Source organism: Haliaeetus albicilla, chromosome 7, assembly GCF_947461875.1.
Source record: "Haliaeetus albicilla chromosome 7, bHalAlb1.1, whole genome shotgun sequence".
Taxonomy (NCBI): domain Eukaryota; kingdom Metazoa; phylum Chordata; class Aves; order Accipitriformes; family Accipitridae; genus Haliaeetus; species Haliaeetus albicilla.
Genome location: NC_091489.1, coordinates 536,919 through 563,347, shown reverse-complemented (window position 1 = coordinate 563,347; position 26,429 = coordinate 536,919). Strand labels below are relative to the sequence as shown.

The window sequence follows — 26,429 nt, the reverse complement described above, 5'->3', positions numbered from 1 at the left end:
CCATCATTCCAGCCCCTGCTGGAAACTGCTCATTCCCAAAACCCCGGTGGTCCCTGGGAGAGGGAAGGTGAATGGTTCGTCCCAGGTGCCTTCTGCTCTCCTCTCCTCTCCAGCTGAGACATACAGCCAGGCAGAGGGTGACTTGTGTGGTGACTTGGCAGCGGCCGTTCAATGTCTGGTCACCCTCGCCAGCCTTCTCTGCTGCGGCAGGGACGGGGTGGGGGTCGAGGACAGCTCGGGCTGTCACATCCCGGGGGATGCGGGGAAAAGTGGCTGAGCCGCTGGGGCTGGGGAGGGCTGGGCCGCTCCGGGGAAGCGAGTTCCACGGGGAAGAGGGTGCGGGCGAGCGCAGGGTGGCTGGGCCGGCGGCGGCCCAGCGGGGAACGGGTGGGAAGATGGGGCTTTCGGGTCAGCCCCGCCCGCGGGCTGTCTCGGTTGGGGCTGCTGCCCCCCCGCGGGGCCGGGGCGGGGCCGCGAAAGCGAAAGGGAAAGGCGAAGCGAAGGGCGGGAGGGGGCGCGGAGCCGCAGGCAGGCAGGGCAGCCCCGGTGCTCGACCCTCCGCACGGACAGGGCTTCCCCCGCTGCCACCGCCCGACACCGCCGCCGTTCTGCCGCCAGCGCCGCGGGGATGGATGCGGAGGAGGTGAGGGGCCGAGCCCCCGGCACCTGGGGGGCGGGGGGGGAGGCGCTCAGGGCAGCGTGGCTGAGGACCCCTCCTGCCTTTAGGACTCCTTTGTCCGGCTGCCCAGTCCCGGCAGCCTGGAGGACGGCTTCCCGGAGGTGACCCCCGAGCAAGTCCAGCAGCAGATCGAGTGTTGCAAGGTGGGTCCTGCTGCATCTGTGCGAGGCGGATGGGGTCGTGTCTGAACCGCCCCGGGACCCGCCCTAGCCGGGCCAGGCTGTGAGCTTGAGTGCCTTGGTTTTTCTTGGACCAGGACCGGCGGCGAAGGGGGTATGCTGTGGTTAAGAGACCCTGTACCGGGGTCCGGGGCTCTGCACGGGGAGCAGCCGCCCTCCTTCCCAAAGGAGCTGCGTGTGTTGGGGCTGGAGAGCCAATGGGGGGGGGGAGCGCAAAGTCTGTAGGGTCTCACCGTCTGATGGCACCTCTCACAGGAACTTTGTAGTGTTCTGGAGAAAGAGCATGCGAAGCTACAAATGGCCAAGGAAGCTGTAGAGCAAAGGACACAAGAGCTGAGGAAAGAGGGAGAACTTCTTCATAAAAATATTAAGCAACAAATGTCCTTAAACAGAGATGAAGACAGATCCTGCCAGGTTGGTGGTCAGAGGACTCGTCTTGGGCTTGGAAAGGTGGCGGTGGGTGGTGGGGCTGCATCACTCTGCTCCCTGCCCTGAGATCACTTTGCTCTGGACCTGGTGGAGGTTTCACAGGATGTCACGTACATCAGGCCTGTGCCGAGGAGTAAGCTAGTGCCACAGTAGAGGAGGAAGGGCTATAATCGAACACGAGGAGCCAGGGCAGGGCTGCAGGCAGTCAAGAGCAGAAAAACGGTGTGGATGGAGCCGAGTCCAAGAGCGTTGCTGTGTTTAAAACAGAGAGGGTGCTGCAGCCCCTCGCAGCCTGGTGGTTCCCTTACTGCCCCCTCCTTCTTTCCTTCCAGGTGGGCATTTTTTTAGCAAAGGACGAGATGAACAGACTGAGGCAGGAGAAGCAGGTGCTGAAAAAGAAACTGGAAGAAGTGAAGAAGAGGGTCCTCTGGGAGGATCCAGTGATGGTAAGAGTGTGTGCGGGCGCTTGGGTCCACTGGCAAGGGGTGCGAGCCTTGCTGGAGAGGCTGCAGGTGAATGCAGCTGGGCACTGTGTGACAACTGACACATCTCCTGCTAGTGGGTGTCTCCTCTGTCAGGGCCAGAAGCTCCAGTCATGGCTTTGGGACTCCAGGCACAGCCAGCTCCTAGGAGAGACTCTGCTGAGGCTCTCCAGCTGTTTATTTTGAGCCATGAGCTTGTTTCTAGTCTGTGGATTGGCAGGGACAGGCCCTGTGCGGGGTCCAGTCTCCGCCAGGTGTTATCTGTGTACTCAAACCTAGATGCTGCCTGCCTTGCCAGAGAAGAAGATGGTGTTTAAGGGACTTGTGACAAACAAGGACAACATGAACAAGCTGATGCTCACCCCACTGATCCGCTACCCTCTGCTGGGGGGCTCAGCTCTCATCACCTTTGAAAAGGCAGAAGGTAAGAGAAGAGTACTGCCACAGCCAGGTGTCCTGCTCGATCGGCTTTGGGGCCTGCCATGTATCCCCTCCCTGGGCCAGGGCTCGGAGCTCTGCCCCCTCTGCTGGCATTGCATGGGGCTTATGCCCCTGTCCCCTGGGCATTAGCTGCCCCGTGTCCTGTCCCGCGGTGCTTATGGAGCAGGCGATCAATCCCCTGTACTGGGGGCTCTCCCTGCTTGCAGTGGCCCAGAGGATCATAGAGGCGAAGGAGCACGTGGTTGAGCTGAGCTACGGGGAGGACCTGGAGGAGCTCGATCGGTGCAGAGTGCGAGTGCAGGCAGCACCAGTGGATATACTGCTGCCATCTGCCCTGGAGGTAGGTCCCGAGGGCCCACTGCTCCCCGCACTGCAGAGAACCATAGAGCTGCCCTGGGCACGCACCAGCTTTGCTGTGCCCTGCTCCGCCACTACCCAAGCTTGCCTCTGCCAGGTGACTGGTAGTAGCCCAGCTCAGCGCATTAGTGCCGCAGCTCTGCCGAGCTGTGGGCCCGGCCCTGCCCTGTCCTGGCACTGACCAGCCTGTGCCACCCGCAGATCGGGCTGACTTGGAGCAGCAGGAGTATCCTTGTGTCTGACCTGCCCAGCCTGGCCATCCCCGAGGAAGCACTGCTGGACAAGCTGGAGCTCTTCTTCAGCAAGACGAAGAATGGGGGCAGCGAGGTGGAGAGCAGGGAGTTCCTAGACGACTCTGGCCAGGTGGTGCTGACCTTCGTGGAGGACGGAGGTGCGTGGGGTGTACTGAGGTCGGGCTGCTGGCTCCGGGGGAGACACAGGTTGTCTCCCAAGAGCAGATGGAGCTGTGTCTGTGGGGAGCGGGGAAGGCGGAGTGAGCCCAGACTGTCTTGTCTCCCCTGAGACTGTGTGGGTGCAGGTGAGCTGGAGCTGGGCAGTGCCAGCCTTGGTGTCTGTGCCAGGGATGTAACCTCCCCTGGAGCTCAGCAGGGGCCTGGGTGGCTCAGGGCTTTCCCCTTCATCTGCAGTGGCAGAGCCGCTAATTGCAAGAGGACACATCCAGGTGCTTATTGGGAAAGGAAGATACGAGCTCAAAATATCACCGTGTGTGAGCGGAGACATCACTAACCTGCAGGTAAGGGCAGGAACCCTGGTACCAAGCAGCACCTGCCAGCGCAGGGTGACGCAGCACAGGTGGGGGTTCCTGAAGAGCCGCTCCCCGCACCGCTGTGCAGCCCGAGGTGCAGTTCCTGCAAGCGGCCTGAGCAGCCCTGAGCAGAGCAGCAGTCCACCCTGCTCAGCAAGTGCCCCGAGGGGACCCCTTCCCTGCGTGCTCTCCCACGGGGCCTGCTGCAGCTCACCGCCGGCTCTGCCCAGTTCCAGCCCTCCCGCTGCCCCAGGACCGTCCTGCTCTCGGGGATCCCGGACGTGCTGGGTGAGGAGCCCATGAGGGATGCCTTGGAGATCCACTTCCAGAAGGCCAGCCGCGGCGGGGGAGAGGTGGACGCCCTCGCCTACGTCCCAGTGGGACAACACGGGGTGGCCGTTTTCACGGAGGACGCGGGCTAGCGCTGGCCAGCCCCACCAGCCTGATACAGCAGAGCTCTGTGTGGTCGCTGGCCCCTGGGCACAGCGGGAATTAAAGCATCTGCCAGGAGCGCCGTGTCTGTCGTGCCGGGGATGGGACGGGGAGGATGATGGGTCCGGCGTGCAAGGGCGGTGGGCGAGGCTGGGCCCTCCACGGCACGGGGGCGGCGGGGGGCCGGGCCCCCGAGCCGGGCTCTGTGGGCACCGGGGCCGGGCCGGGCCGTCCCGCGGCGCTGAGCGGGGGGCCGGGGCGCGCAGGGCCCGGCGCTCGGCCGGGCCGGGCCGGGGGCGGTGCCGGCCGAGGCGGGGCGGCCCCGGTTTCGCTTTCGTTTCCCGGCGGCGGCGGCGGCGGCGGCGGCGGCGGCGGCGGGTAGCGAGGCCGGGCCGGGCCGGGCCGGGCCGCGGTGCCGGGGGCTGCCCGACGCTGGGGCCGGGGCTCGGCGGGCGGGGGCAGGGGCTGCGCCGGGGCCTCGGCCGGGGCGGGTGAGGGTCCGGCGCGGCGAGGGGGGGACCAGGGCCGCGGCCCAGCCCCACGGGGCGGGGGAAGCTGCTGCCGGGGCTCCGGCGCACCCCGTCGCGGCGGCGTGGGGCCCGGCTGCCCGCGGCCTCTCTGCGCAGGCATGGCGGGCCGCACGGTGCGGGTGGGGGGCCTCCCCGCCGACCTGCCTCCCGACAGGGTGGCCGACAAGCTGACCATCCACTTCCTGCGCTCCCGCAACGGCGGCGGCGAGATCGCCGACGTCCAGGTGCTGGCCGGCTCCCAGGCCTGCGCCCTCATCACCTTCGAGGCGCTGGAAGGTAACGGCCGCGAAGGGCCGCGCCTGCCGCCGCGGCTGGGCACGGCCCGTGGGCTCTGCCCGCTCCCGAGCACCCTGCCGCGGCCTCCCCTGCCCTCCTGCCGCGGCCTCCCCTGCCCTCCTGCCCCGGCCTCGCCGGCCTCCCCGGCCTCCCCTGCCCTCCTGCCCCGTGTCCCCGCATGCTCAGGGCAGGGTCGGAGCTGCTGCTCCCCAGCACGGGGCTGGGCTGGCGCGGGTGCCTGATGGCTTTTCCCACCCAGTGGCCCAGAGGATCCTGAAGGCGAAGAATCACGTCCTGTCGATCGGAGGGAAGAAGTACCCGCTGGAAGTGACGGCGCATGTTGCGGAGCTGAGCCCCGATGAGGTAGCAAGGAGCAGACGGCTCCTGCCCGTGTGGCCGTGACAGCCCCAGCTGGCTCCCAGACCGGCTCTGTGCCTGGCAGACACGCTCGGGAAGGGAGACTTCACTCTCTCCTTTAATCTTAATTAGACTTAAAGCAAATCCACTTTTATTCATATTCAAATGAGGAATTATTTTTTTTTTTATGTGCTAATAGCACAGGGACCGCCAGGCAGGCTGTGCACTTGGTTGTTTGGTGTTTGTGCCTGTCAAAGCAAGGAAGAATAGTCAGACTGGAGGGAAGGGGCACTTTTCCCCAGCCCATCTGGTGACACACAGGGGATCCTGTTAATGCCTCTGCCGTGTCATTAGCTGGACACCGTGTCATTAGCTGGACACGCTTCTTCTCAGGAGAGCTTAGGAGACTGACATGCTGGTGTCTAGGAGGCACCGGAGAGTTCTTGCCTCTTCCTCCAGTTTGCGGTAGCCATGTCTCACATTTTCCTGTCTGAGCACTGAAAACAAGGGCATGGGAGTTAGCCTGGCATTGCAGACCTTTCTGCAAGCCTGCAGTGCCAGACTGCTTGAAGGTCTGCAGCTGAAGCTCTGGGAGAGTAAGAGGGCAACTGCATTTCAGGTGCAGAAGGGCTAGTGTGGATTTTTTTGGGTTTGGGTTGTTTGCAGAGCTCCCAGGGTGTAGAAGTGGGGCTGCATTTCTGTGCAATTTGCCCCTTGCATTCCTTGTTTGCAGAAAGCTTTTGACTTATGTGTACAAGGTCCAAGAGTTGCTTGGGCTGGCTGGGTCTTTCAGTCCTGCCTGTGTTATGCTCCCATCTCATTTGAAAGCAGGATGCTGAGAGAGAGAGGTGGCAGGTCATGTTGTCTCTTCTGTCATAATAATGCAGGGGCTGTGGCATCAGGTGCATTTGCCGCCCCTGTGCCTTGGAAGGGGGTTTATCTCTTGCTGTCTACTTGCAGATCTTCATACGTGCTTGCATGATAGTTGACTATGGCAAGCTTCCTGCTGGCAAAACCCTCCTGAGGAACTTGCATAAAAGCTACAGTAATGTGCAGTTCGACTTCGACTCCAAGAACACACACTGCATAGTCAAGGGACAATTCACTGACCTGCAGGCCTTCAGCAGAGACCTGCTGGGCAGCCTGAACCTCAAGAGCCAAGCCGTTGGAGAGATCCTCCTTCCAGATTCCAGCCATGTGGCCAAAGAGTCCAGAAGGCACGATCATCAGCAAGTGCCTGACTCCACTAAGTCAGCACGAGAGACAGCAAAGCTGCCGAATTGGGACCAGGTGTGTGAAAAGGCAGTTAAAGTCCCATCACCTCAGGACCCAGTGGATGGGGAAGCTGTGGAACAGCTGGAGGACTTTTCCCTAGTGATGGACTCAGACATTTACTTGTACTTGCAGCGGTTCTGTGCTGCTGAGTACCAAGGTGTGCTACGCCAGCATTGTGTGGATGTGGTAGATGTTAGCAGCGATGGCATCGTCATACTGTACCTCCAACCATCTGCAGGTATGCCTGGGGACATGGACGCCTTGCAACAGGCCCGCCTGGCCCTGCAGCAGCTTTACCAGCAGCTGGAGGTGAGCTTGCGCAAGGAAAAGATCACCAAGGGAGGACTGGATATGGACAGCCAGACACTCAGGGCTCTGACACGTGAGCTGCAGAAACTGTATCCCCAGTTGCTCTGCCATGAGGATGAGAAGCAGCTTTATCTTATTGGAAACCTCGTTGATGTGTCCCAGGCCAAGCAGTACCTTCAGGATTTCAGCACCAGAAGAGGTGCCACACACACTGTTGACATGCTCAGCAGGTCCCTGCCCTCACACCCAGCAACCTCCTGCACCACCGAGGCTGCACTGCACAAGCCCAAAGCACCTGTAGACACCTCAACCTCAAGGCTCAGCCCAGGCAGGCCAGAGCTGAAGGGTGAGCTCAAGCTAGCTGCCAGCTTCAGCCCGCTGAAAGCTGACAGGTCTCAGGCCAGCTGGGGCCTCTTGCTGAATCAGGACTCTCCACCTGTAGGACAGGCGCAGCTTTCTGGAAAACACTTACCAGAGACAGATGCTCTAGGTCCAAGTGACCCAACAGCACTGACCCAGCAGTACCAGCCTTATGTCTCTACAACAGATGTGGTTTTGGGGTCAGCAGCAGAGTCTAGGCAGAAGGATCCCAAAGAATGGGACCATGTGAAAGGAGGTGTCAGGCTTACAAGACACAAGACTCTGTCTCCCTTTGGGGACAAAGAAAACAGCACTTTGCAGCATCCTGGGGACTCTAAAGGCTCAGGTCCCATCAAGCACCACCCCCTCGCTAGCACGTCTAGTACCTTTGACACGACAAGGACCTCTTCTGCTTTAGACCCTAAACCCTCTGAATCTAGGCCTCTGCTGCGACGTTCCAACAGCTTCTCCCTGCCAAGGTCAAAGGAAAGTGACAAGTCCCAAGACACTGGCAGGGCAGACAGTGAAGGCAGTAGGGTGAGTGAAGAAATGAGCCTGGACTCTCTGCAGTGGTCTTACCTGAAAGACGTTTGCCATGCTGCTATTGATGAACTGTGCAAGCATGGAGGTGTGCAGATCTCAGAGCATCGTACTGGGGACTGCACTGTGCTGACACTACAGGCAGCGGAGAGGAGCAAGCTTTTCCAGGCTAAATGGAAGGTGGAAGCTCTTGTGCAGAAGTGTCCTGACCTGGTGTGTCAGAGTATGAGCTACTCGGAGCTCGCTGTAGATGGTCCAGATGACAGTGCCCTGAGTGAACTGTGCAGCCTCTTGCGAGGAAACTCCCCTCAGGTTGGACTCAGCAAAGACAAGTACAAGCTCTATCTTGCCTGCCCCAAGGAGATGCTGCCAGGAGTGACTGAGGCCTTCCACGTGTTTTCTTCCAGGAGGCTCCATGCCCTGAAGTCTTCATCCTTGTCTCCAGGACCAGAGAGTACAGGGCCCTCAAGTGTCATCCAGCCAAGCAGAAGCCAGGACACGGTGCTGGGTGCAGCCCTTCCTGGCAGCCTGGCATCCCTGCAGCACCTGAACATAAGTGATAAAGCAGACCACACAGATGTGCTCAGGGCTTTCCGGCTGCCAGAGGCTGAGGAAAAGAGGTCCCCCAGTCCTTGGAGGTTCCAGCAGGCACTGGGGCAGGAGGAGGCCAATGACCATGTTGATTCTGGGGCTGTGCAAGGAGGAAGCTGCCTTCTGAGCCCCAGTGTAGCGGATAAGCCAAGTCCTGCCGGTCTGAGGGAGTCCCAGGAGCAGCCGAAGACAAAACTGTCTGGGGGGGAGCCTGACGTTGCACGGCTAAAGCAGGTTTTGCCAGACAGATTCCAGTTTGCAAGAGACAAGAACAAAGGAGGCCAGAATGAAGCGATGGGACAGCTGCGCTCAGCAGCTCCTGCAGCAGACGGTGCTCCTCGTTCCCTGCCCACCTGGCTGTACAGGGCTATGGCTGCTGACCCACCTGAGGCTGCAGCCAAACAGTCGCCTGCAGCAGAGCACAGGGGCCAGGAAAGGGCCCTGCTCTCAACCGGCAGGAGCAATGTGCAGGAGGAGCCTGACCTCTCGTCACAGCAGACAAGAGGCCCCAGCCTTGGACAGGAAAGTGGCAAGACCCCTCTGGGCCAGTGTGATGCTTGCCAGGGCTCAGGTGTGACCTGCCAGGCTCCCTGCGGTCATGCCTTGTGCAGGACATGTTTTGCAGCAGACAGTACACAGCCAGCTTGCTGCAGCTCCTCCTTGGTTTCCCCGAGCCGCAAGATCTCAGGGACATTCAAGATCTCCTCCCTGTCTCAGAGTCTGCCTGGCTACTATCGAGACCTAACGCTCCAGATTGCCTACAACATCCCTGATGGCTTGCAAGGGGTAGGTACCCACCACGGGGGCTTCCCCATCCCACTGCAGGACATGCAATGGGTTCTGTCAGTGTGGCTGAGGTTCGGGGGGAGTGTGTGTTTGGGGCGGCAGGGGAGAGGGCAGTTACAGTTCCATGGCCCACATGCAAAGCAGCAGAGGTATCGACTCGTGGAATGCAAAAAGCTCCACACCAAGTCTGGGAGCAGCTCGCTGCTTTTGAAGAGTATGTGACCTCCTGTTTTAGTTCAAAGTGACTAGCAGCCCATGGGGGCCACAGTTGTCTGTGTATGTTCAAGCTGGACAGAATCTCAGAAGCCAACTCTGAGGCACAGGACTTGGGTGGTTGTTTAAAATAAAATGCTTTCTCCCTGTTCTAAGGTTGGTGACCCCCGCCCAGGACAGCCTTACAAAGGGGGGGATTTCTATGCCTTCCTGCCTGACAACAGGGAAGGGCAGAAGACAGCAATGCTGCTGAGGAAAGCATTTGAGCATGGGCTGACATTCCAGATCAAGTCCTGCAATGGGGAGGAAAGAGTGACATGGGGCCTTATCCCACACAAAACCTCCTGGGATGGAGGCAAAGCCAGGTATGGCCCAGCTCATCCCGCGCTCCCAGGTGTGGGGGTTTTTTTTTTAGCAGTCAGAGGAGGAGAACCATGGGCTCCAGTTCAACATATCCTGGCATGGGTGGTTCTTCCAGGCTCCCACAATGGCAGAGTTGGTGCCTCCCTTTGCTTCAGCTTGCAGGGCAGCTGTGGTATGGCAGGCCAGTCCTGGCAGACTCCAGCTGGAGGTAAAGCCCTTGCCCATCCCACACCCATAAGTTCCCCATGGACAAGAATTCTGGGCCCTGTTCACTTACAGCTTTCCTAGCTTTTCCTGTGACAGCATTCTGCAGCCAGTGCTGGGTGCAAGCTGTGCCTGGGGACAGCAGCAGCTCCCAGGGAGCAGGACTTGCACCCTTGGCCCCTGTTGAAGGGATGGGGCAAAAATAAACTGCTGCTCCCCTCAGTGGTTTTAGTACCATCAGAAGGATTTACACCACTTCCCTCTCTGCCCCACAGGAATGGCTATCCAGATGCCCAGTATCTCCGTGAGGTTTGCACAGTACTGAAGAAACTGGGCATTGCGTAAGACTCCGTGCCTGAGCGGCCACAGCCCATGCCTTTGCTTCCCCTTCCTTTCCAGCTGACAAAACTGCAGCTTAACACAGCCAGTTCAGGAAAAAGCAGGTGTTTGTCCAAGGAGCTCCTGTGTCCCCAGAGGTAGCCAGAAATCTGCTCATTAGTGACAGCAGCACCTCCACCCCTGCCCCCCACAAGCCTCAGCATGGAGCAGAGCTTCCCTGAAACTCCAGCTCCTCCTGGCTGTGTGCTCTCACCAGCCAGTTACGCAGCTTGTTTCAAAAACAGCTCCTGGCTGAGCCCTGGCATGGCTTTCAGCAGCATAACCCAAACCTGGGCGGGAGCCTCCATGTAGTCCAGCCCCAGCTTCTGGAAGCCTCTTGCACCTCTGGCCGCTACAGGCAGGTTCCAGCTCAGCCACCACCAGAGCCTTTGCCAGAGCCGAGCTGTCTAATTTCAGCTGTTCGGTCACACATTTCAGTCCTTGAGCAGACAGCCCTGAGCTACAGCCCCTCCCCACCACCTGCTCTGGAGCCAGCAGGCAACCCAATGCTCTCTTGGGGAGAGCATTAACAGCTTTCAGCGTCCAGGACAGCTGCCTCCCATGAGAATATACAGGCATGGACGCAGTCTCTAAGCAGAGAAACACAAATAAAATTTATCCTGCATTTTTAGTAGTGGTTGTTCACGCCTTGTCTTACCATCACCCCAGGCCCCCATTTCAATCCCAACTGGCTACAGAGACACCCGGACAGAGAGTAAAGTGCAGAAGACAGCTAAGGGTTTTGCAAACAAAATCACCATAGCTGCCCTGCAGAACAGGGGAACAACTGAGGCAACAATTAACAGTTGTACTTGAGAGCAGAAGCATCTTCTCACCCTGGGAAAGTTAGAATTTATAAACTGAATGCGTCCACCTGCTGACTGCCTGGAGAAGCAATAAAAGTGCCCCAGAGGCTGAGCTGGGAGCAGAGCGTTCATTCTAACAGATGATTGAGCAGCACACCACTGAGGGTTTTGTTATGCTTTTAATTAACATTTGAAACACATAAGGCATATGGTAACATTAGACAGAGGAGCATTACACATCATAGTCATGTAAACAGCATTGGCACACTTGCTTTCTGTCCAGCTTGGTTACATGCACAAAGCAGAATATATTTTTTAAACAAAGATTTTCTGTGTGTCTGTAGGATGAGTATCACTCATGTCACATACCTGTAAATCAACAACTCAGACAGTACAGACCAGACCATATGTTGTAAGAGGCTCAGTCTAATGCATTTCACATCACGCTCATGTACTACTTGCCAGTCACGCTTTGCCAGCACCAGGGCTTAGCACACTAGAGACTTCATTAGGCAACAAGAGTGGTTTTACACCTATGACAGCAGCTGTAAGTGGGCCAGGATCCTGCACTGATTAAAGCCTGAGGCCCCCAATGCTTCTTACTTCTCCCTGGTCAATCAATTCTAGTTTAATACAGGCGTCCGAAATAAAATGTACAGCTAAACTCCTTCCCCTGTCTCAAAGTACTTGGCAGGGGCCATGCTCCTCTGCACAAGCCAAGGCTGCTTCCACTCCCTCCTCCTTCTGCAGTTAGCGTGCAACACAAGTGAGCTTGAGAGAAACCAAAGAGAAAAACATGACAAAAGCTGCCTGGCAATAGCAAAGGAGTTGCGTTTTGTCCAAGACCAGCAGTACCAGCCTGGGAAGGCGACTGCAGTAATGACACAGGAGTGGCACTCGCACAGGCACCCCTGTGCTGAGCAGCCCTCCCACGGCAGCAGGCAGGGCCAGGGATGCCTCTCCTCTGCTCATGAACTCCTTACTCACGTTTTCCACTTGGACTCCTCACGGCACAACCTTTGGGTCAGACAATCACTAAAATAAACATTAAACCGCACTTCTGATAGCTGGAATGGCACATGCAATTTAAGCACAGGAATCTCCCATTTCCTCAATAGCATGACTTCGCCCTAAACAGTTAAGCAACATTGAGTGCAATGATTTTTATCCTAGGGTTTTTGTTTGTTTTTTTGCTTTGGTCCTTAGTATACAAACCTGCTGGTTAACTTTGAGTTAAGACACTTGAAGTTGTTTTACATAGGTTCTATACTTATTGGCCCATAAAATGTTTGTCCATAAAAAAAAAAAAAAAGAGTATAAAAACAAAACCAAAAAACAATGAACCACAACCACCTGGAGCAGAGCATTGATCAGTGAGGCAGTAGAAAGCAAGATTACATTTAATCTTGGTCTTTCTCTAAAAAACATTGTTGCTACCAAGGGACATAAAACGGTCAGGGCTAAACTCTACAGATAGTAACTGCTTAGCACTCCTGCCCTGATAAGGGCTTCAAGAATTTGTAGGTAAAAGATACATGAGCAGCTACCCAAAGAGAGTCGGGAGCTGGGATTGTTTCCAGAGAGCCAAGGCTGGGGCAGCAGATAAAGCCTCACTCAGGGTCTGGCTGGAGCCAAACAGCTGCCCTGGGGGAGACAAGGGCTTTACAATAGCTCTTCTGGACTGGGGAGCACAGAATCACCAGGACAGCCCTGGAAAGGCTGTAATACATGGAAAGGGAGCATCTTATTCACAGTAAGTCAGACTACATCACCAGTGTTCAAAAACAGAGCTAGCAAGACAGGTTTTTGGCAACACTTTGAAAGGCCAGAATGGAAAAGGCTCCAGTGACTTCCTAGTCCTTACAGGCATGTAGAAGAAGGCACTGAGATACTGTTTTCTCTGGCATACGACAAGGCAGCATGTCAGAGGTGTCCTACGGGAAGCTGCAAGACTCCCACTTTCCTCCTTCACACTGCATTGGGAGGGACAGACTGCAAGACCCTCGCTACGCTGCCTGATCCAAGGCCATCCAAGTAAGGCACTGAGCATGCGCTTAGCCGAGAGTAAAGCAAGGAGAGGATGTTACTGTGAAACACAATTTGATAGTTTTCCCCTTTACAAGTGTGCAGAACTTGAAGATGTGTGGGGTTATGTGACATTTGAGCATGCTGCTCTTGCACCAAGGTAAAGTCCCGTTTCTTGAAGGAACAGGTCCAGACTTCCCATTTCAGCAATTTACACAGTCCTTCTGTTGTCAGACCTGGTAAAGCAGCATTAGAGACTGTTGGATTTAATCTAAATTAGCATGACAGGGCAGGCTGAAAAGAGAAGCAGCAAGATTTTGGATTCAGAAAGGTTAAAAGTTGTGCTTGTGAGTTTCGTCAGACCATGTTTATGAAGTTCACTTATCAAGTGCAAGAGACAGACTGACAAGGATCTGTGACAAGGCTCCAGCCCTCCTCTGAGGTTGTAGGGAACAGGGTTGTTTTAATACTTAAAGTTAGCCAGAGCAAGTCCCCTGGAGGCTGTGGCCACACGTTTCTAAAGAACTAGGGTCTGAGCCCAAGCACCTGAAATACAAGCTGCACTGATAGATAGGAGCCCCGCTGGAGGATAGAGCTGGCCAAGGAAGAAGCCACACTCCTCACCTGCACAGGAACCCCCAGCCCTGTGCCATGCTTGGCTGCTCTCGAGTGGCAGAGGGGCTTCGCACACAGGGGCCTTCGCCCAGCAGGCGCCTTCCCTCCTCAGGGTTTGGTTAAGCAAGGCTTTGCTCCCGGAGCCTGAGCTCTTCCACAATGGGCAGCTCTTCTTGGTGCCCTCAGGTTTACCTTTTCAAATGCAAAATGAAGCCTAAAAGCCTGCAGCACCTACAATCCATGGCAAAGCCTCAAAGCAAGCACAAACAGCACCACAGTCACTCAGGGCTGAAAACAGGGTCCAGCAGGAAGGTGGACACCACTCATTAAGTGCTCACAGAACTAGGCTTAGGTCTCTGCACAGGTCCGTTTTCAAGTGCACAGAAAAAAGAAAAGAGGAAGAGAAACTGAGTTCTGGTCTGGGAGGAGCACCCCAGGCAGCTCTTAAACCCCCGGTGCTGGAAGAGAGCCCAAGGGTCCCAAGACTTGCAGTTTCAGGGGAGGAAGAGCCAAGTCCTACTGCAGCACTGAACCACGAGCTGAGAGCTGGTTTGAGTGGATATCTAATGAGCTAGCTAGAAGAGAATGGAAAGCACAATTTAAACTGCTCACAATGCCCAGGACAAGAGGCTTGACCCAGAGCTGGGCAGTTTACTGTCTACACTGGTAACTTGGCAATAGCTTTACTGAATGGCGTGCCACAGAAAGAGCCAGCCCAGGCTCCTGGGAAGCAGGCTTACAGGACTGGTTCTTGCAAGTTACTTCCCAAACTGCAACACCTCCCCAGTGCACAGGGCACAGCGCAAAGCAAGCATTAACCAGAGCTTATTTTGTTCCCATTTTGTTGAAGTCCGATTTAACACTGCAGCCCTTGGAAATACAAACACGAGGGTGAAGTTTAGCCTTAATACCAACTTGGAGCCCAACATTAATAAAGCACAGAGCCAACATCAATTGTTCCAGTCATTTGAGACACAGTTGAGTCCTTATGGTCTCTAAAAATCAGACACAGTTTAGATCTCCCTATACAGTTTGGAATCAGAAAATAGACAAGATCAAGTTACCTAACTGAAATTTTTTCTTCTGTATTCAAACACAGATCAGCCCAGCCCAGCCTGTCAGGTTATTTGCCGACTGCACAGAGAAGCGACTGCAAATTAAGTGCAATATGCCATAGACTCCAAAATGCCAGGACGGTTATTTACAAGGCAAAGGCAACATGGCCTGTTGCTATCTGACTGGTGTTAGCAGCCTACGGAAGCAGAGGGGAAAGAATGGGGTTACTGTAAACAGAAGAGTAGCCCGTGCTAGAATTAAACTAGGCCAGCCATGCTTTTCCTCTGGCTGTTGAGGAAACATCCTAAGTTTAACCCATTCTCCTGCTGAACAAGCTTCTCAAAGGTGACAGTGCAAATGCTTCAGCAGGGCCCAGTTTCTGTGGAGATACTTGGCAGTTGCTACAGTATGTTACATCTTGACTTTACAGTGACAGGCTATGCAGTTGTTAACTGCCTGGAAGCTTCAGCTGCACTGCTGGAGAAAAATAATGTTAGTTTGGAAATTCAGTAGAGAAGCAAGTGATTAGAAAAAATGTACGAAATAAACAGGCTTCAAAACAGAGAGCTAGGGCAGGAGGCATATCTGGCAAAGGGTCAGTCACAACAAGAGCATGCAAACCTCATCTGAACTTTAACCACAATGTTCTTGTACTGGTGAAGACGGAAGCTACTGATCTGTCCATTTCCAGGTCCCAAAGAGATCAGGGAGTTAAACCATGAATTCACAATCTGCACACATTTTTTCTCCTTAGTTCTCTTCTTTTTTGGATTCTTCCTTGGGTGCTTCAGGAACCAGGATGACTTTTCCAACATTCTTCTTCTCTTGCATCTGCCTCATGGCATCTGCCACCTGGAAGCAACAGGAATCTTGTGAAACGCACACCCACCCTGCAGTGCAGTCATGCCCTTCGTGGGTCCCTTGGTCCACCCAGACTAGTTGGAGGGCCACCCAGGAGGCAGCTTTCCCGGCAGTCCAAGCAAGAGCCAAGCATTCAGGTGCCTCTGCACAGACATGCTTTGGACAGAGTTGGGCAGCTACCCCAGCCTGCCCATAGGAAACCATCCTCAAGAATTCAGACAGACCAACTGTAACATACACAAGGATGTTCTGCTACGTGAACTGTGGAAGACTGAAGTGCGTGCCACCACACCTTCCTTTCCAAACAGAGGGGAGCACTGCAGAAACCCAGCTAACAGCCGGAAGGACAATGCTTCTACCATGTACACAGCCACAGAACAATACATGCACAGATTTTTATTATTATTTTTAAGTAAAACAGCACCTGGGCCAGGCTGGAATCAACAGAGTTTTCCTTAAGCATTTGCATCAGACTCGTTCTCAGGTATTAACACCAACTGATCATTACCAAGTCCTTTGCTCCCCTGCAGTAAGTCCTACCCCAGCAAAGGATTTTCAGGGCAAGAACCTGACTCAGCCTGGACACATCAATGCAACAACACTGAGCACAGCAGAGCTGCTGAAAAGCCTGCCGCTCCCTTCCAACATCCTCATTCTGCTTCACTGCCTGGGCTCTTTTTCACTCATGGAAGGGCAGCAGCAACCTTCCCAGCTCTCTGCTTAATTACAGGGTGCAGATGCAGGGCAGACTCCAGTCTGATGCATAACCCAGCCCCTCCATGGGCTGCTGCTGCTGCCCACAAAGCACAGCTGAGCACCTGCCCTATTCCACAGGGATGCTGTCTGGCATTGCGCAGCTCTGTGCACTGGAGCAGAAGAGCCCAGCCACTTTACTCCCCTTTATTAACTTAAAAGGAAAAAGGCACTGAATATCTGAGAACAGACGGTTATTAAACATCTGCAACAGCTCAGCTCCCCTGAACAAGGTGCTCACACTGAACCAGAGCTCACTGTGCAGGAAACAATCACCCAGTAACTTCTGCGTGCTGCCAGCCTACATGTTAGCTCAGACTCACCTGATCAAAGGGCCATACAGAGTCTATTTTGGGCTTGATTTTTCCTTGACTGTACAGGTTAACCAGCTTGGCTACAACACCTCCGACAAGCTCAAATTCTTCATCCATATATCCAAGGTGGTAGCCACACACAGCCTTGTTATGGTGTAGGAGCTGCAAGGCATTGATGCTGAACTGGTTCCACCAGGTTTTAGCCATAGCCATGAGGTTCTTCTTCTGTCCAGTGAGAAGGTTTGCTACCCCTAAAAAGAAGGCAAGCCACAGGTGAGCTGGAATCAACACAACACGAGAGGCAGTAGGCATCCCATGTAACAGCTCAGACAATACGCAGGGTAACAGCCGCTCACACAGTGATGGAGGACAGAGGTAAGAACGGGATCACATCAGGATCTGCCCAGCCAACCTTCAATGGAAACAAGTACCTGCCTCAGCCTCAAGATACGCAGAATTTGGATTATCAGCACCCATATATTGCAAAAGTATAGAACAACTCCTCTTTTAGGAGGGCAGCAGCAGCACAGCTAGACTGGAGTGCAGGCAGAGGCAAGAGAGGGTTACAAGTCACATCCAGCCAGGCTGGCAGGACAGCACTCCCCTTCTCCTATAGCCAGGCTTCTTCAGGGGAGCCACATGCTGCAATGGCTGGGACAACAGAAGCAGCACACTGGTGCAAGTATCTGGAATCCCACTGGGGGCTGTGTGAGGGCTTTGTCTACGAGACAAAAATCACAGTGTTTCAGGGCTGGGGAATGGAGAGATAAGTATTCAGTAGCCTCAAACCTCATCACCCACACATCCTCTAGAAGAAAAGCAAGGCTCTATTAGTGCTGTGCATTAAGCCAGCCCAGACAAAGCAGCTGTGCCAGTGTTCCTCCGTGCGGACATTCCAGCTTCCCCTGCAGGCACCGGCTTGTACTCCAGGAGATCTCACCACAGGAGGGAAAAGCCTTGGAGCCTGTGACCAGAGCTCTTGGGACAAGGCACAAATCTCACTCCCCTCAGTGCCTCACCCAGTCGAAGCATCCTAAAGACCTTCATGAAATAACAGAACTACAACACACACAGCAGTCAGCAGCAGCGATGCTCCCTCACGGCTGTGCATCCAGGCACGGAGCAGCGTGCAGCATTCCCGCGCAGATCCACACCCACCCTGCCATTGCACAGTCCCTCCTACGCCGGAGCTGGCGTTTGGGCGCACTGCTCACACTTACCATAAGTGATGAGTTTGCCCATTGGCTTCAACAGGTTAAATGCTTTGGATGTATCAGATCCTCCCAGGGGGTCCAGGACAATGTCAACACCTAGAGGGAATTGAAAGTAACTAGAAGTTTCCTTGCACTTGAAACAAATGCAGGACAGTTGTAGAAGTCCTTCACCACACAGTACCTTTGGGAGAGATTTTCCGGACCTCCTCTGCGTAATCCATCGTTCTGTAGTCAATGGGGTAAGCAACTCCGCTCTCCTTGAGTGAATCATGCTTGGAGGCAGATGCTGTGCCAAAAATGGTGACGTTTTCTACAGTCTTGCACAGCTGGATGGCAGCAGTTCCCACACCACCTGAAAACCAGCAGTGAGAAAGACTTAGAAGCAGACAGCCCCAGCAGTCAGGAAAGCCTCTGGATAGGTAAATTATCCCTGCTTGTACCGATCACACAGCACCAGGAGGGTTTGGAATAAAGGTTTTGCCTGGGGCAGGCTGATGCCTGTAATGTGCTAGGGGAGACCAACCCTGGCTGCTGAGAAATGGGTTCAGTATTTGCCAGCGCTTGGGTCAGCGCGAAGGCTGCATCTCTGGCAGGCAATGTTTTGTCAGTCCAGCCCCGTTCTGATCGCTTCCTTACCCATGCCACCCATTCAGAAGCTGCACGCTGAGGCCAAGAGTCTCAGCATGGGCTGGCAAGAACTATTTACCTGCAGCCATGTGGATGAGGACACTCTGGTTGGGTCTCAGGTTTCCAAAGTCAAACAGAATCATGTAGGCAGTGATGTAGTTGACAAGAAGAGCAGCTGCTTCCTCAAAGCTCATCCCCTCAGGCATCAGGAAAGTCTGACTGGCTGGCACGTTCACGACTTCTTGCCAGAGCCCTGACCTAGCCAGGACCATTACCTTGTCACCAACCTAAAATCAAATAGAGGACAAGGCGGTCTGAAACAAGCCCCAGGCTAGCAGAAGTCATCACACCCTTGTCCTCTGTATGCCAGAACCCGGTACATGTGTGCCGTTCTCTGTGCAGAGTCTGCAGGGACTGCAGCACCCCTGGGCTTGGGCGGGAGCCTGCGGCCTGTGCTCCACTTGTCAGGCAAACCGCACAACAGCACCTCTCACCACAGAGCTGGGCACAGGCCATGAGCCTCCGAGGGACGGCAGGCGCCCCAGGCTCTGGCTTGCACCCAGCGTGCTGCCTGACTGCCAGCCGCCCAAACCAATGGACCCCCAACGAGGTAAGAGGGATGGGGGCCGTGTCCTGCCCTCCCTGCCCAAGCTGGGAGACGGAGTCTGAACACCGTGAAATATTACCGCTGCCCCTTGTAAGGATCATTCTGCCAACAGGCAGGAGGCTTGGGGCAATGCTTAATAGGATCAGCCCCAGAAAAAGCTTAGGAAAACCTCCCAGGTCTAAGCGTCAGGCCTGAAGTCTGAGGCATCCCCCAAAATCTGCTCTTATCCCACTGGGCAAGAAACATCTGCTCGCTATGCAACGGGAAAGAGACGGCAAAACACCAAGTGGTTGTATCAGCAAGCAGAGATGAGGCAGAGCCAAGGCAGCGAGCAAAAAGGCTCCTCAGTGTGTGGGTTCAGCATTTACACTTAAGCAAATCAAGATGTTTTGCTGGAGCGGAGGGAATCATCTTTGACACACTGGGGTTTTTTTGAGACACTGTGTTTTGCTAGTTGCACACCCAAGAATCATCTTAAAGCACCATAACTGCAACAGCCCTGAGGTCCAAAGGTCTAGGACATGCGGAGAGCCAACTCCTCTGTCCCCCGAGTTGCTAGAAACGCAGCAGCCGTACGCTGGCGGGCCACAAACCCAGCACCAAGAGCAACTAACCAGCTCGTGCCCACACCTCACCACCCTCACTCAGACGGCTCCGGACAACTCTGCAGCAGCTGGAACCGCCACGTTTGTGGAGTTCAAGGGGATGGTCACAAACGTGTTCAGAAACAGCACAGTCATGCTTCAGCCCAACATCCTACTAGCGGTCACCGCTAACGAGAAAATTCTGCGCGTGCAAATACAGCCGGCGGTCCCCAAGCACACGACCACCTCCAGCCCTGCCCCACGACTCCGGAGCAAGACCCCGGCCCTCAGGGCGGGCAGCCAGCGATGCTCTCGCCGTCCCGGGGGCCGGCGCGGCATCGGCAGGGCGAGGGCAGCCAGGGCCCCCGGCGGCCGGGGCCGGGCAGGGGCGCGCCGGGGCCGTCCTGCCCGCGCAGCCCCTTTGTCAGGGGCGCCGTCCGCCGCGGGATCCCCCGCGGGCGGGATCCCGGAGGACGCTTCCCGCGCGGCCCCGGGCAGGGAGCGGCGGCTCTGCCGGCGCCGGGCCGCCCCCGCCCCGGCGGAGGGACGGTCACCAGCGCGCCGCCGCCTCCCGCCGGTGGCGCGGCCCGGAGGCCGGCGGAGGGGGCCCGGGCGGATCCGCACCTGCTGGGCGGCGGGGCGCGGCGCCGCCGCCGCCGCCGCAGTGCGGCGGGGCCGGGCCGGGCCGGGCCGAACCGGGCCGCGCCGCGCCGCCCCTCACCTGTCGGTCGCGGACGCCGTCGCCGAGGGCGCGGACGGTGCCGGCGCACTCCATGCCGGGGCAGACGGGCGGCGGCGGCAGCCGGTCGTACAGCCCCTGCCGCGCCATCAGGTCGGCGAAGTTGAGGCCGCAGGCGCGGACGCGCACCGAGACCTCGCCGGGCCGCGGGCCGCCGCCGCGCCGCGCCTGCACCTTCACCTTCTCGTAGCCGCCGAAGCCCGTCAGCACCAGCGCCCGGTGCTCGGCCGCCTCCCCGCCGCCCGCCGGCGGCGCGGGGCCGGGGGCCTGCTCGGGGGCGGGGGCGGCGGCGGCGGCGGCAGCCGGGGCCGGCTCAGCGGACATGGCGGAGCGGAACGGAGCGGAGCGGCGAGAGCGGCTGCGGGCGCGGGGCGGCGGCGGGCGGGGAAAAGCCGGGGCGCGGGGCGCGGCCGGGGGGGGGGGGGACGGGGACCGGGGGCGGGGGCGGGGGCGGGGGCGGGCCGGGCGAGCGGCGCCGCGGCGGGCGGGGCGGCGCTCTCCCCCGGTCCGCCTCCCGCTGCCGGGCCCGGCCCGGCGGCCGCCGCCCCTCCGCAGCCCGGTGGCCCGGGGGACGCCCCGTCCCGCCCCGCCCCGTCCCGCCGGGGCCCCGCCGCCGCCGCTGCTCCCTCCGGGCGGCCGGCCCCGAGGGAGGCGGCCGGCCCCGAGGGAGCCGCCCGACCCCGCCGCCGCGGGGACGCTTCCCCCGGCGGGTCTGAAGCCGATGCCGGGGGAGAAGGGAGCAGGGGCAGATTTGCCCGTACGCCCCCCGCCGGGGCGGGAGTTCCCGAAGGCTCCTTAGGCCGCAGCCCTCGGCATCTGCGCTGCGGCGGCGGCTGCGGCTGCGGCTCCGGATCGGCGGGGCCCAGCCGGCCGCGGGTCCTGCACGCAGCGTCTCTCGTCCTCCGCACCACCTTTTTTTTTTCTTTCTTTTTTTTTTGGCTAAGTGATTCCTTTCAAGCAATCTGCTTGCACCTTTGCTGGAGACGATTGAAATGGCTGTTTAGCTGGAGCGTCATCTCGCTGAGTTACTTCTACAATTTATTGTGAGTAACGGATGTCACTTGCAGGGAGGTTTAATAAACATCTCTCTGCTCGTAGCCCTGAAATGGCTGCATGTAGCGGAGATGAGACATAGACTGGCTCACAGACAAGAGGGAGGAGTGGAGCTCTAGTCCTGTAACTAAAAACAAATAAAGAAGGGAGGGTGCGTTAGACAGACTGATGGAACCAGCCTCCCTTCCTGCTCGTGACGCATCTGCCAGCAGACAGCAGCCTTCTCCATGAATTCACTGCTCGGATCTGTGTCCAGCTCCCCTGTATCACGCTTGCCATCAAGACTGCTGATTCAGTGCAGTTTTGCATGTGATGAGCTCAGCTGGATCCACACCTCTCTTGTCCGCTGCTTGGTGGACACATCCTTGTCCCTAATAACCCACAGCTGTTGCAGGGTGACTGCTCCAGCACATAAGTCAAAGAGCCCCTGAAAAACATCCACCCCCCCAAAAAAAGCAAAGACCACCTGAAAGATAGTCAAAACATGTACTGGGGAAGTGTCTGTGTCACTCCAGTGCTCCAGAATTCCCAAGCCAAGCAAAACCCGGCACAGTGCCTGCTTTGGGCAGGGCACTCCCAGCACTGCTGACAGCATTTGATGTAAGGCTCTGGCCGGCCGGCAGATTTGCAAACCCCAGCGTTTCCAGGGGCTTTGTTTGCGACAGCAGTCCCGCTCATTACGCAAATGCAGTCTGCTGACTGAGGCCAGTGGGAGTTTTGCATGAATGTGGCCGAGGCCAGCGGGAGTTTTGCATGAATGTGGCCTTGTCCTGCAGGGCTGCTCTCCAGGCTGGGCTGGCCCTGGAGCCATGCGAGCCGGGCGCGGGCTGGGGCTGCTCAGGAAGTGGAGCACAAAGGCAGGAAAGCAGCCAGGAGGGCAGAGGCCTGGAGCAGGCTGCACATCATCTGGCTCTGCAATGTGGCATGTTTATGGATGTTTGGATGGCTGCAGTGGGTAAAGGAGGAGGTGCATGTCCAGTTGCACAACAGGACCGCAGTCCGGCTTGGACAGTTACTTTCCACCTTTGCTGTTGCTCAACTCTGAGAAATACAGATGTGCCTTCCTGATGTCTGGGCATCTCCCATGCCCCAAATTAGGAAGAAGCAATCAAAGCACAATCCTCTGTCTCCCACTGCTGCACAGGAGCACGCAGCTGAGGCGCTGGGGCCTTCTGAATGGTGGTGACTTGTAATTTACAGCCAGAGGTAGGCACAGGCCACCGAGGAAACTGTTCTCATTATCTCTCCCCCAGATGCTCAGCTTTCCAATAGCCCTGCACCTCACCCTGAGCTCCCTGCCTGCTTTTTTGCAGCCTCCTGCTGCTCCTCCTGAGCCTCTGGCAGGGCGGCGAGGAGGATGTGCCCACAGCAGGAGCAGTGCCAGCCTGCCCTGTGCAGCTCTTTGTTCTACCTCCCTCTCCTCCGCTCTCCAAGACACTGAAACAACAAAGAGGCAGGAGATAAGAAAGCCTGGCCGTGGTTTGCCAGTCAGTAGTCAGCTGCCTGTGGTAGCTCAGCTTTGACCCCAGGGCTTATTCAGGATGGACCCCGGCAGGGCCAGGCCCACAAAAGCCTTCCCTCACCCTGTGAGGCTGCCTGTGACCCTGCTTGGGCCCGGCGGCTGACTGCCTGCCATGGGACATCTCCACACCTGGCCACAGGCAAAGTACTCGGAGCCGTTTCCCACTCAGGCCTTGACCTGGTGCCACCATCTCCCTGCTTCTGCTCTGCTGGTGCTGCCCACGCTCCCTGAGACCGCCCGCTCCCAGGCCACCCCCAGCTGCAGACCAGCGCAGGGGGTTGGCTCTGGAAGGGGCTGTGGGGCTGCAGTAAGACCCCACAGGGTGCCAGGGCCCACGGTGATGTTTTCAGGGCTGTATATTTTGGCATCCTGGATCTACGGCAAGTGTTGACCTCAATCCATCTATCTGGGTTTGTTGGGCACTCGAGGGAAAGATTCGTCCTGCCTCTGTTCTGCCTTTTTCTCACCTGTGTCTGCGGAGTGTTGGATTGCATGCAGAGGTAGACACAGATGAGTTCTCCCAGCTGCATCACATTTACCAGGAATGCTGTGCCTCCCGGATGACACCGTGCCTGTATCACAGTAAATTACATTTAGATTTGACAGGTAGAGCAGCGGGTGGAAGAGATCTGACACAACGCCTCAGACATACCTGCCACTCACAGCCATAGTTCCCTGCACTGCTGTTTTGATCACAGAAACAATGGAGGCGATTGTCAAGTGGTAACTGATGCTCAGCGAACGTCAGTTCACTTCTCATGGTGACAGCAGACTGAAGAAATCCTCCCAGCACAGAGTATCATTCCCACAAAGAACACTGCCTTAGCTGGGCTAAGACTGCTCCAGCATCTTCCCCTGCACAAACCCAAACAACAGAGGCTGAGGAAGCGCAGCACAAGCAAGCAGCATGGTTAATGCAAGGCCGGATTCCAGGTGCACACAGAACAGCATCCCACCATGTCCCCCTCTGGAGGCAGGCACCTTCTCTACTGCGGTCCTTGGAGAAATCCTGTGAAATGAGAATCCTTCTCCTTAACTTCAACCTTCCACCACAGCATCAATAATTTACTGACAATTACTGTCCCAAAATAACCGGCTTAGCACATCCACATGCTTAGTGCATCCACTAGAAGCCGATTATTTGTTCAGCATGTCTTATCTCACTGAAAACGCACAAACTTCCCTTCAGTGTGCTCATCATGGCTTTCAAGGGACTAAGTAACCATATGACATGCAGGACCAGATAGCAGCGTGTGTGTGTGTGTGTGTGTGTTGCAGTGGGAGACAGTTTTCTCTGCACCATTGAAAACTCTGCTGCTGCTCAAGGGTCCCAGTTCCTGGCAAGTCCCTGCACTGCTGTGCACCAACAGTGCCAGCAGCTCGCCGTTCACCTGGCTCACCCCTGGCACGTAAGCTGCTTTGCAAGGAAAAGCAAGCATGGTACTGAAACGCAGCAGGGCACAGCAGTGGGGCAGCTAAGCCCGAGACCTTCACCTGCAGCCAGCCCAGCTGGAGCAGCCCCCGAGGGAAGCCCCATCCCTCAGATCGCAGCAGGGACCTTCCCACCCGCCTGCAGCCCCACCGGGTATAAGGGAGGGGCCCAACGCAGCCTGGGCACACACAGCCCATAGGATGCTGCCTCACTGTGTTGGGCTTGCTTAAAGGAAGACTTTAAAAAGAAAACTGTTTTTCCCCAATTTGTGTTTGGGATACGCAATTCATGTTGGAAATTAAATGGAAAAGAAACTGAAGTTTTAAGGGTTCGTTTCTGTTCATTCCCTGCCTGCCCCATCTCCACCCCTCTCCGCATGAAAAAGAATTGCAAAACTGAAAATACTTCGTTTTGATGAGTGATTTCAAACACGAAGGTAGTGGAGATCCCTCCTACTGCTGGAGAAACCATTTACATTGAGCACCTCTGCCAGGGAGTGTCCAGCTGGGCTCGCTCTGTCGCCCCAACAGCTGGTGCTGTGTGCCGGAGCCGTGGCTGTGCTGGCACTGGCAGCCCTGGCAGAAAGGGCGTGATGGGACCGACTGTGTGCGTGCTGCACTGTCTCCACCCGGAGCGAGGCGAGGGGAAGGCCAGCGCAGCAGTGGAAGCTGCATTTCAAGTAGCTGGATCCGGTGTGGGAGGGGATGTGTGTGGCGAGGAGGCTTCCACACCCAAGGGGACAGAATCAAAGAGCCAGCCATTTTCCTCCTCCCACCCTGACCCTCTTTGTGTGCCTTCAGTGCTGCAAGTCCCTGCCCCTCCGAAGAGCCTCTTGTTCCCCGCAGGAGAGCGATCAGCCTGCAGCCAACCTGTGGAGTCCCCCCAGCCGCCCACATGTCTCGCCAGCTGGTGCTGGGCCTGATAAATCCTAAGGAGAGTTGTCCTGAGAGAGAGGGGAAAAAATGGAGCTGCTCACCTCCTAAGGAGTGTTGCAGAGGCTCCAGATCACTTTCTTGATACAGAGAAATCCGCAGCAGTAATTGAGGTATTGTGCCTCCTCAGCCTGTAACACACATGCTCCGACTGCAGTCTTTCCAGCAGAAGCCTTGTCAGTTGAATGCCTCCTTGCTTTAATCCCCAAGATTGCTGAAGGATGCTGCTCTCATCTGATAGCATTTATGGACTGTTATAATGAGCTTTGGCTTGCTGAGATAAATTAAATTGCTCACCCAGAGGTGCAAACTTCATTAATGCCAGCAGTGAGTCAGATCAGCGTTATTCTAGCACAGAATGTAAACTGGCTGGACACATGAAAGGGGATTTGGCTGGGATTTTTTTTTCTCTTTCTTTTAACCTTCCTAATTGCTGTTGATTTGTATCTTTTTGCTGCATGTGTTCAAACTCTACTGCTTCTCCATCTCTTCATCTTCTAGGGGAAACCATCAAATAACATGCCATTCAGGACTGAATGATTTAACTGCTCAGTGTTAACAGTTAGCAATACTCTGCAGTTTTGCCTGGTGGGTTTCTAGCTCTTTCACATATTTGACAAGTCCAAGAAGATACTTAAGACTAGATCTGATGAGAAATTAAAGTGTGTCCCTTATTTCTGTCCCAGTTTAGAGGCCTACCAGTGGAAATAAGATGTTGCAGACTGAGATAAATGGCACAGAAAAGATAGGTATGAAGTTAACAATGCACACACCGTAAAAACCCAGAGAAAGTGTCACTGCATAATGTGATGGGCATGAGCTCTGTCTTGTGTCCTCAGGGGTGACACTCATGCACCTCTCATTAGGTACATGCGTGCATGTTGCGGGGGGCATGGCCATATGACAGAGTACAGGAGATTCCTCACTCGTTACATTCACCTGTTTCAGCAGGTCTAAAATTAGCTCCAGAGCCTGTGACTGGCTGTAGGGGACCAGACTTTGAGGCTCTGTGCAGGCACAAGAAAGATGTCACAGATTCCAGGTTTCAGGCTATGGGTCCTTCGGTAAAGGTTGGTTTCTCCCAGTACATTTCCCTAGTACAGGTCCTGAGGATGTCTTCTAGTTTCTTTGTACAGGAAATAACACAAATATAACACAATAAAGTTCATTCATAATAGCAGTCAAAAGCCCTGAGAGCATGGATCAGTAGGGGAGGATCTAGCCACTGGAGAAGCATTTTCAGGAGCAAATGTGTGGGAGCCATCTGTCGCCTCACCATACGTGGTGATAGTCACAGCATGTCTCTCTCTGCATCCTATTCTGAAAATTTACACCGTGACTG

The 26,429-nt window shown here is 56.1% G+C and overlaps 3 protein-coding genes across 3 annotated transcripts; 2 read left to right on the top strand and 1 right to left on the bottom strand.

The window, feature by feature from the left end:
• The first annotated feature begins 481 nt into the window (after positions 1 to 481).
• Positions 482 to 3,843, top strand: IFI35 (interferon induced protein 35). The gene is made up of 9 exons (XM_069786243.1): positions 482 to 643; positions 727 to 822; positions 1,114 to 1,272; positions 1,620 to 1,733; positions 2,049 to 2,193; positions 2,417 to 2,550; positions 2,769 to 2,958; positions 3,215 to 3,321; positions 3,564 to 3,843. The coding sequence occupies exons 1-9, from the start codon at positions 629 to 631 to the stop codon at positions 3,753 to 3,755; spliced, it is 1,152 nt and encodes a 383-aa protein (XP_069642344.1). The 5' UTR covers positions 482 to 628; the 3' UTR covers positions 3,756 to 3,843.
• A 389-nt stretch (positions 3,844 to 4,232) lies between these two features.
• Positions 4,233 to 10,578, top strand: LOC138685905 (uncharacterized). The gene is made up of 5 exons (XM_069786241.1): positions 4,233 to 4,571; positions 4,831 to 4,934; positions 5,889 to 8,789; positions 9,159 to 9,367; positions 9,845 to 10,578. Exons 1-5 carry the CDS (start codon positions 4,394 to 4,396, stop codon positions 9,912 to 9,914), a joined length of 3,462 nt encoding a protein of 1,153 aa, XP_069642342.1. The 5' UTR covers positions 4,233 to 4,393; the 3' UTR covers positions 9,915 to 10,578.
• Positions 10,579 to 10,913: 335 nt separating this feature from the next.
• VAT1 (vesicle amine transport 1) lies at positions 10,914 to 20,526 on the bottom strand. The gene is made up of 6 exons (XM_069786242.1): positions 20,131 to 20,526; positions 18,298 to 18,505; positions 17,773 to 17,943; positions 17,598 to 17,687; positions 16,387 to 16,628; positions 10,914 to 15,301 (listed from the first exon to the last, which is right to left on the bottom strand). Exons 1-6 carry the CDS (start codon positions 20,470 to 20,472, stop codon positions 15,200 to 15,202), a joined length of 1,155 nt encoding a protein of 384 aa, XP_069642343.1. The 5' UTR covers positions 20,473 to 20,526; the 3' UTR covers positions 10,914 to 15,199.
• Between the last annotated feature and the right edge of the window lie 5,903 nt (positions 20,527 to 26,429).

Coding starts and splice junctions, on each gene's coding strand:
- VAT1 (XM_069786242.1), bottom strand. CDS start 20,472: ATGTCCGCTGAGCCGGCCCCGGCTGCCGCCGCCGCCGCCGCCCCCGCC. Junction 18,506..20,130: donor ACGGCGTCCGCGACCGACAG/GTGAGGGGCGGC, acceptor ATTTGATTTTAG/GTTGGTGACAAGGTAATGGT. Junction 17,944..18,297: donor CCTCATCCACATGGCTGCAG/GTAAATAGTTCT, acceptor GCTGGTTTTCAG/GTGGTGTGGGAACTGCTGCC.
- LOC138685905 (XM_069786241.1), top strand. CDS start 4,394: ATGGCGGGCCGCACGGTGCGGGTGGGGGGCCTCCCCGCCGACCTGCCT. Junction 4,572..4,830: donor CACCTTCGAGGCGCTGGAAG/GTAACGGCCGCG, acceptor TTTCCCACCCAG/TGGCCCAGAGGATCCTGAAG. Junction 4,935..5,888: donor CGGAGCTGAGCCCCGATGAG/GTAGCAAGGAGC, acceptor GTCTACTTGCAG/ATCTTCATACGTGCTTGCAT.
- IFI35 (XM_069786243.1), top strand. Junction 1,734..2,048: donor TCTGGGAGGATCCAGTGATG/GTAAGAGTGTGT, acceptor ACTCAAACCTAG/ATGCTGCCTGCCTTGCCAGA. Junction 2,959..3,214: donor GACCTTCGTGGAGGACGGAG/GTGCGTGGGGTG, acceptor CTTCATCTGCAG/TGGCAGAGCCGCTAATTGCA.